A 10000-nucleotide genomic window follows, 5' to 3' on the forward strand; every position below is an offset into this window, starting at 1 on the left:
GATTGTAAGTATTTCAAGGACGATGGCTCCTCAACATCCGGATCACAATATTGGTAACGTTTCTTTAAATTTGTATGACTTAAAATTTTATGTGTGATTCTCAACAGCAAATTTACCTTTGAGAAACACATTAGGTCTGTGTCTTTTTCCATTGTACACAAAAAATTGGCTTAATGAGAAAGTCTTACAAGATTTTCGGTGATCAATCTATTCTGAAGAAATGTTTTAATGCTTTCATTCGACCTTGTTTTGAGTATCGTTCTCCTGTCTTGACTTCAGCTGCTGATTCTCATCTTAATTTGTTGGACAGAAACTTACGGTTTATTAAATCTCTCATTCCTGATCTAGATATCAATCTTTGGCACCGTCGTTCAATTAGTTCATTATGCATGTGGCATAAGATTTTTCATAATTCTGACCATCCTTTACATCCAGATCTCCCTGGACAATTAATTCTATCATGTTCGTAATACTAGGATGGCAGTTAGTTCTAATAGCCAGGCCTTCTCCATCATGAGGCTTAATGATACACAGTATTCTAGAAGTTTTATTCCATCTGTGACCAAGCTGTGGAATGATCTTCTTAATCGGGTAGTTGAATCAGTAGAACTTCAAAAGTTCAAATTGGCTGCAAATGTTTTAATATTCAACAGGCTGAAATAACTCTTTTTATAGTTTGTATATGGCATATCTGTTTTGACATTGTTACTAGTTTTAGAATGATTTATTGTTAATTTGTTCTCATCATTTATTTATTTCCTCACTGGGCTACTTTTCCCTATTGAAGCCTTTGGGCTTATAGCATCTTGCTTTTCCAGCTATGGTTGTAGCTTAGCTAATAATAATAATAACAATAATAATAATAATAATAATAATAATAATAATAATAATAATAATAATAATAATAATAATAATGGAATTGCAGTATAGTAGGCAGCACTATTAAATTGAATTACAGTATACAGAGTGTTACCGTACAGAACCTCCCATTTTATCGGACATATTGACATTCCTAAACTTTTCTGCACAGCGTGAAAATTAATTTTCTTTTTTTTTATTCTTTTAAGTGGGTCAATGGGACCGGGAAAACTGGATTTTCCTCCGCTACTCATTTGAATCTCATTCCAACAATATGAAAAATGATAGCGTATATTTTTCTCAACACAGATTTATTTTTTTCTCTCTGCAATGATTCACCAATTTTGGATGACAGATTGTGTGTGTGGACTGCATTGGGGAACCAGAAGAGTAACCTCTGTGAGGAGGGGAGGAAATTGGTAAATCTCTCTCTCTCTCTCTCTCTCTCTCTCTCTCTCTCTCTCTCTCTCTCTCTCTCTCTCTCTCATTTCCATATTGTATATACACCCACACACACACACATGTATATCTCTCTCTCATTTCCATATTGTATATACACCCACACACACACATGTATATATATATATATATATATATATATATATATATATATATATATATATATATATACATATATATATATATATATATATATATATATATATATATATGATATTTTGAGAAGTTCATTCACCCTATTTAATGATTTACCCAGCAATTACCCTTATTTTCTTTCTCAGTTCTTTGCAACACTTGTAGATTATTATATATTATGTAACCCGACTAACGACCTCTTTTCCTCTTTTCATGTAAATCTTGTATAAATAAACAAATATCATGTTCATTCATTTCACCCATGTTCATATTATTACCCTTAAACAGCCTAAATGAAAAGCAAACAATTCATTTAAGGGTTTAAGAGCCATTCTTTGAATGACAGAGGCAAGGAATAGGGACATTGCCCTGGCTAGCAGGACAATGCCCTAGAGACTGACCATATATACATTTGATCAGCGCCCAAGCCCCTCTTCATCCAAGCTAGGATGAGCGAGGGCTAGGCAATGGCTGGTAATGACTCATATTGTAGACCTATAGACTCCACCAAGCCCACCATCCTTACCTCGCAAGGATGGTGAAGTTGCAGTCACTACAAGAAACTATTGAGCTTGAGCAGGACTTGAATCCCAGTCCTACAGATCTCCAGGCAAGGACGTATCCAATAGGTCACAACAACTTTTATTTCTTGTACTTACATTATAATATACGGTAGATTTTGTTCAGTTGTTCCCCATGTATTACAGTTAATTATTGTTCTAAACAAAATTACAATTATTGTTCTAAACAAAATTACAATTATTGTTTATTCCTTATTTCCTTTCCAGCTAGACATTATTCTTGATATAATCTAATTGCAATATTATTTTTAAATACAAACTTTGCAATGTGGGAAAATATTAAGCAAAATATTACAAAGAGAGACAATGCAAGACTATTCAAACTGTAAGGAATAGGCCCAACTATATTACGAAAAAAAAATAAATAAATAACTGTGTGTATGACAGTCAGGAGGGATTGTTTTCTCGCCAGGCCGCTGCAGGCGGTTTTTTTACCTCTCCATGTTTTCACAAATATCGGGTTTTATTAATTCCATGTTTTTGGTAAATTCTGGTATTCAAAGAAAGTATATAATAACATTTTTAACTTATGCTGAGTGTAATTTATCCAAATTTTTGTTAAAATATGTGAAAAATTTCACAATTACAAAGCGTGCGCCCGAAAATAAGCTGCTGTCCTTGACTTCGGCAGATTGTGTTATTAAATTTAAACTTAACATGGCGATACTTTATATTTATTCTTTCACATTGTTTATTGACAAAACATATATCTGAGGGAGAAATATAGGTTAATAAATAAGTTTCGATTCACATTACTTGGTAATAATTTGAGAACAATGAAGGTGTTAGGACAAAAATACTTCCGACCAATCAGGTATCAGGAACCTTTCCGAGCTAAAAAGGCACCCCCGTGAGTGTGCAAATATACACCGCTAAAAAAACAGACTATAGTTACTAATCCTTTGATAGAGATCTATCTTAAATAAGTGCAAGTTGTTAATTTAAGGAAAATGAAGTTGAATTTGAATAAAACTTAATGTATGATCATAAAATTGATCAAGAACACTAATACATGAACATTCAATGTGAAAATTATGAATGTCTATTTACATGATTATTTTTTCTTCCTGCGTTAATTGCGTTTGATTGCTGTATCAGAATTGCTATAAATCCAAATAGAGCATTATTTACAGCTAAATAGTGCATCGTTTAAAATTACTGTAAACTGTTAACATGAATTTTGGTTAGAAACTCATACATGGGAAAAGACTTTGAACGTATGTATTAAATAATAGGGTATATGGGTTGAATGTATATTCCTAATTTCAATAGTTGTCCTTCAATAAAAGTTCCATATACTCTTTATCATAGTCATAGAGTAAAATAGAGATATCTCACACTCCTAGGAATTACAGTCCCATTGGAATTATTTTATAGTAGGCAGTACTGTTAAACTACTTGAATTACAGCAAAAAGACTGTTACCGTATTGAACCCGGTCCGATATATATATATATATATATATATATATATATATATATATATATATATATATATATATATATATATATACAGTATATATATATATATATATATATATATATATATATATATATATATATATATATATATATATATATATATATATATATACAGTATATATGTTATGGGCGACACAAACTCAGAAACTCAACTTTGACCTTTATTCCGTTAACAGTAGTAACAGTAGTAACAGTAGGTTCATTCCTGAAAGGAATTATTACAAACTTTAAATACTGTACATTATTAAATAGCCCATAATATTCAATAAGTCATAACGGTGACATGATGTACCTTAATACATATTGCAAAGCTAATTAAATATAATTTTCTAAACAAGACACTTTCATTGCCACTTTAAATCACATTTTATCATATTTATAGGACAATCAAATGTTAAATGTCACAAATAAACCAATTTACGCCTTTTAACGCTTAAATGAATAAGACATATTAAACAAATATATACATATAAGTTCGTCAAAAAACTTACATCTGTGTGCCCAAAATGAATCCTTACGAAATATATACAACTGTTCTCCTTGAAAACCTTGCTTGAACTGTCAAAGAGACTTCATAATTTTAGGAAGTAAGATGAAATCGTAATTTGTTTACACCTCTCAACTTTTTAACTACCACTTACAAAATTAACGACATTGTTTTTCCAACCATATGGGTTTGTGTTTCTGCATTAACATACTCAGCCTCATAAACAGATAAAACCTGTTTATCAAAATATACACCTACACATGCAGACACAATAAATAACCTTTAAGTTACAATGCAAACTCTTTGAATTCAAAACACTTCCACGATTCACTTATTCACCTAAACAAAATTAAACATCTTCATAACTCAAATATATAATATCAAATGATAGGCCATAAGAACAACATAATATCACGTTACATTTAACATGAAAATCCTAGCCTTCAACTAATAACACTAGCTTCTGAATAGGACGGACAATAACCGAAGAAAGTGTCTTAATCTTGGCTCTGCGAATTGTTCCTTTGTCATCAGGGTATACTTCTATCACTCGCCCCATTGGCCAGTGATTCCTTGGCTCAATGTCACTCTTTACCAAGACCACATCGCCAACAATTAGATTTCTTCTTGCTTCATTCCACTTTTGTCTTGTCTGTAAAGTGCTCAAATACTCTTTTCTAAATCTTGACCAAAACAGGTTGGTCAGATATTGAACGCATCTCCACCTTCTCCTCATGTAAACATCATCCTTTTGAAACAAGCCAGGGGGAGGGATCACATAAGATTTTGGAATCAACAAATGGTTTGGAGTTAGTGGCTCAAGGTCATCTACGCTGTCACAGTGGTTAACGGTCTTGAATTGACGATGCTATCAACCTCACAAAGCAGAGTCCGTAAACTTTCATCATTTAGCCTTTCACCAAATTCCTTCACCAGTGCAGACAACACTTTTCTAACTGTTCTGATTTGGCGCTCCCAACAACCACCCATGTGGCTTGCTGCAGGTGGATTGAATTTCCATTCAATATGATGATGCGACAAATACTTCTCAATCTTCTTTTCCTCCATCTCATCAAGAGCTGCCTTAAGTTCTCTCTCAGCCCCATGGAAGTTGGTTCCATTATCACATCTGATAACCTTAGGATGACCTCTTCGAGAAACAAATCTTCGCAAAGCATTTATGAAAGAGTCAGATTGTAAAGTGTTTGCAGTTTCAATATGAATTGACCTACTAACCAAGCAGGTAAATATCACACCATACCTCTTTAACTCCTTTCTTCCTTCCTTGGTGTAATAGGGTCCAAAGAGGTCAATACCAACATTACTGAATGGTGGTGAAAGTTCCAATCTGTCTGCTGGAAGATCAGCCATCTTTTGACTCAAAGCTGGTTCTTTCAACTTCCTGCAAGTAACACAATGAAATAACACATTCCTGACAGTTGCATTAGCTTTGATGATCCAATACTTCAGCCTTAGATTTGAGAGAACATGATTTCTACCTGAATGAGCTAATAATTCATGCTCATGTCGTATCAACAATGTAGTCGCATGATGCTTCTTTGGTAACAGTATGGGATGTTTGGCAGACTGTGGAATGTCAGACCTTCTTATCCTACCTCCAACCTTCAATAATCCATCCTCAGAATCAAGAAAGGGGTCAAGCTTATATATTTGACTACTCTTGCCAACTGACAATTCCCTTGATAAAGCCTTCACTTCATCACCAAACACCTCCCGTTGAACATACATTATGATTGCCCTTTCAGCATCAGTGGTTACACAACCTTTCCTTTTACCACTAAGAATTGACTTTAGTTGTTGAAATACAGAAACTGCCTTTTGTAACCTTGACCATGAAGAGAAATATTCAATTAATCTTGTAAACCCATGAGGTTCTTCAGAAATTGTGACCGCAGACACATGTTCATTCGTATCATCAACACAATCTGCACACACATACTCCTGTGAAGGCAAATAATCAGATGCAATAAATGATGGGCCATGAAACCATTCGTCATACTGCAAAACTGATGTACACTAATACCTCTTGATGCCACATCAGCAGGGTTATCACTGGAGTTTACATATCTCCATTGCTCAGGCTGGGAATAGTCCCTTATAACCCTGACTCTGTTGGCTACAAAAACAGAGAACCTTTTAGTGTTGCTATGAATATAGTGAAGGACTGTTGTTGAATCTGTGTAGTACACTACCTTGCCAACAGTAAACTCCAACTCCTTCAGGATGTGTTGAGCAACCTTGACAGACACAGTTGCCGCTGTAAGTTCTAACCTAGGTATAGTCACCACCTTTTTGGGAGATACTCTTGATTTTCCCATGACAAGATTTGACTGAACTTGGTTTCCATCGTGAAGAACAAGGTATGCTGCAACACCATAACCATCTGTACTTGCATCGCTGAATAATACAAGACTTGAACCTGTCACATTACCAAACCCACTTGACTTGAAGCATCTTGGTATTGAAAGCTGCTCCAGTAAATGAAGACCTTGTATCCAATGTTGCCACCTTTCAGCTGGCTCATCTGGAATCCTCTCATCCCAGTCCAAACTCTCAACTTGACACAATTCTTGTAACAGTTTCTTGGCCGGTAAGATGATTGGAGAGAGCAACCCAAAGGGATCATATAATGATGAGATAGTTGATAACAATCCTCTTGTGGTGAATGGATTATCCTTGAGCTCAATTGAGAACTTGAATGAGTCTTTTTTAAGGTCCCATAACATTCCTAAGGCTCTTGTCATTAAACTCTCCATGTCAAGATTAAACTTGTCACTTTCAACCGAACAATCTTCAGCAGGCAAAGCTTTAAGGACATCACTTGAATTGCTGACAAATTTAGTTAACCTAAATCCTCCTTCACCAGTTGCAGATACCAAATCCTTCACCAACTTCACTGCTGTAGGAACATCAGCACATGACTTCAAACAGTCGTCAACATAGAAATTGTGCCTTATGGTGTTGCCAACAGTTGAATCATACTTCTCATCTGCTTTGTCTGCTGTGGCCTTCAATGCAGTATTTGCAATACTCGGTGATGAGATTGCTCCGAAAATGTGAACAGCCATTCGGAATTCTTCAAGAGGTCGATTGATGTCACCATTAGGCCACCACAAGAATCTAACATAGTCCTGATTCTCAGGTGGAATCTTTATTTGAAAGAACATAGCTTCAATATCTCCAATGAATGCATAAACCTCCTGCCGGAATCTAATGAGTACTCCCGTCAATGAATTGGTGAGCTTTGGACCCTGTAGCAGAACATCATTTAATGACACACCTTCAAACTTGGCACTACAGTCAAAAACAACCCTAATCTTCCCTTTCTTGGGATGAAAAACTGCATGATGAGGAAGATACCAAACAGGAATCTTATTGACCTCATCATCTGGGATCTTGTAAGCATAGCCTTTTTCAAACAACTTGTTCATGAATGCTGTGTACTGCTGTCTGTAATCTTCACTATTCTTCATCTTCCTCCTTTGCCACTTAGCTCTGCTAACAGCCTGTTTCTTATTGTTAGGAAGATTCACATTGGGATCTCTGAAAGGCATGGGTAGCTGAAAGTGACCATCTCTAAATTCAATGTCATCCTGACACCTTTTCACAAATCTTGTGTCCTCAAAAGATAAGCCACGCTCATCAGGAACTGACCCAAGATCCCTTTCTGAAAAATCTAACTCAAAGTACTTCCTAATACTTTCAACAGTAATACAGTCAGTAACATGTTGAACATCAGATACAAGTAACCTGTGACATGAAACCCCATTTGAACTAACCTTAACATGTACAGGCCCATTAACTGTCCATCCATGCAAATATCTTATTGCAAAGGGGCCATAACCTGAAGTGGGTACAACCTCTAAAGGTTGTAAAGCTGTTGGACAGTTACTACCTATCAAAATTCCTATGTCTAACTCTGGCTGATACACTGGAATCTTATTAATAACACTTGATAAATGAGGCCAATCCTTTAACATTTCATACCTTGGAATTTGATCATGATTAACAGGAATATCCTTTTGTGTGAATACCTTTGGTAATACAACATCATTATTACCATGTATATCAGCAACAACAAGACCATTCACAATAAAGGTTTTAACCGTATCAGTCCCATGCATTGTTTGCAACTTGATAGCTGTTTCAATACCTTTACAGTTTAATTGATCCTTGATACTATCTTTAATGAAACAACCTGCACTGCCCGTATCATAAAAGGCATAAGTTTGTACTACATTGTCGCTACCCTTTACACGTAATTGCACAGGCAAGATTGATTGCAACACTGTATCAGAAATTGTACATGCAGAAGACTTCACATTACTTAGAGTCTGAGTATTACCTTGACCTGGAGTGCGACCTTCACCTTGAGTACCATATTGACCCTTAGCACAACCTTGACCTGTACTTTCAGACTGTGCACTAGCTTGTGACACAATTGCACTGTTGCTGTCAAGCATCCTAAAATTCTCAATGTGCAGAGTGGTAGGATGCCTTTTATTACATGTCTTGCACTGCCGTCGATTGAGACACCTTTTTGAAGTGTGGTTATTGCCCAAACAACTGAAGCAAAGACGGTTGACTTTAACAAATTCTCGTCTTTCATCCACACTCCTATGCAGAAATTGAGAGCACTCCTCAAGGTCATGATGACCACTACAGAGTTGGTATTTTCTAGTATACTGGCTGACAGAATTTGATGGTTGCACTGTCACTGCAAACGATTTTTGCTTGGTCTGACTTGAGCCATGATTTGGCTTTGCCTTTGAAAAAACATACACTTTACCCAAAGCTTCCCTGCTGAATACAGGATCCATTGCTGCCTCTGCTGCATTCTGCACAAATTCCACTAGTGTGGGGAAAAACACACAAACACCTTGCTTCCTGAGCTTTATCACATGATCCAACCACTTATTTTGAATATACACTGGCAGCTTTGAAATCACCCTCTGAAGGTTTGGCGAATCATTCAAAACCTGCATGTTTGATAATGACTGCATGGTATGATTACATTTCACAAGATATTAAGCATATTCCTGCAAGGATTCACTGTTATCACCTCTCACTTGTGGCCACTTGGTTAGCTTGTCTATGTATGCCATGGAAACCTTGTATGGATCTCCATACACTTTGTCCAGAAGTCTTTTTGCTTCAATGTATCCTTCAGATGCATTCATAAACATGCACCCAGCTATGAGTGACTTAGGCTTTCCTTCTAGATGCTGATTTAAGAAATACAGCCTGTTGGAGTCTGATGTGGTGTGTGGCACGATGCGGTCATTAAATGCCAACATGAATGATGCATATTCAAGAAGATCACCACAAAACTTGGTCACTTCAGCATGAGGCAGCATCATAGCCGCTGCTAACTGTTGCTGACTTTGGTAGAATGACTCTGGGGCAGGTGCCATGGGTAGAAAAGGCATGGTCACATTGGGTTTATTTTGATGCACATTGTGACTGGGAACAAATGCTGGTGTTTCAGGGTTTAAAACTTTGTCTGTCGATGGAATAACTTCTTCCTGGAACACCTTCTCCCTCGCCCTTGCTGATTCAATTTCACCATCCAACTTAAACAAATCTTCCTTGGCTTTTAATTCTGCCTGTTGTTGGGCTATTTCTGTTTGTTTCTCAAGCAGTGCCCTCTGTGCAAGCAAACCGGCTAACTTTGCCTTCTCCTGTATGAGAGAAGACTTTACACTTGATGCCGTGCTTTTAACTGACCTCCTAGATTTATGTGACCTGCTTCGCAGTGAAGATCCGTCCATAGAATCCTGCAAATTTGCTTCTGTTGTGGCTATCCATTTATGCACCTGTTATCTGAATCCTATGGCAGACAATTCGTTATCTTCAAACCTTTTGATTTCTGATTGGTGCTCGTTGACAGGTAGTTGAGACAAGTAATCACTGTGACAGTCTTTGTACTTCTTTAACCCTTCCTCAAACTCCTCCATGCCTGTCTTTACTAAATGGAGA

General features: G+C 36.4%; 3 protein-coding genes across 3 annotated transcripts in view; all 3 read right to left on the minus strand.

Annotated features, from left to right (window-relative positions):
- Positions 1-5749, minus strand: part of LOC137657509 (uncharacterized) — an 8742-nt gene extending 2993 nt beyond the window's left edge. The window contains exon 1 of the mRNA XM_068391846.1: positions 5262-5749. Coding sequence (XP_068247947.1) covers positions 5262-5749 — 488 coding nt within the window. The remainder of the gene's footprint in view (positions 1-5261) is intronic.
- Positions 5750-5871: 122 nt separating this feature from the next.
- LOC137657510 (uncharacterized) lies at positions 5872-9006 on the minus strand. The gene is made up of 3 exons (XM_068391847.1): positions 8367-9006; positions 7122-7898; positions 5872-6827 (listed from the first exon to the last, which is right to left on the minus strand). Exons 1-3 carry the CDS (start codon positions 9004-9006, stop codon positions 5872-5874), a joined length of 2373 nt encoding a protein of 790 aa, XP_068247948.1.
- A 42-nt stretch (positions 9007-9048) lies between these two features.
- Positions 9049-9792, minus strand: LOC137657511 (uncharacterized). The gene has a single exon (XM_068391849.1). The coding sequence runs from the start codon at positions 9790-9792 to the stop codon at positions 9049-9051; it is 744 nt and encodes a 247-aa protein (XP_068247950.1).
- Between the last annotated feature and the right edge of the window lie 208 nt (positions 9793-10000).

The sequence above is a fragment of the Palaemon carinicauda genome, chromosome 18 (genome assembly GCF_036898095.1).
Source record: "Palaemon carinicauda isolate YSFRI2023 chromosome 18, ASM3689809v2, whole genome shotgun sequence".
Classification (NCBI taxonomy): domain Eukaryota; kingdom Metazoa; phylum Arthropoda; class Malacostraca; order Decapoda; family Palaemonidae; genus Palaemon; species Palaemon carinicauda.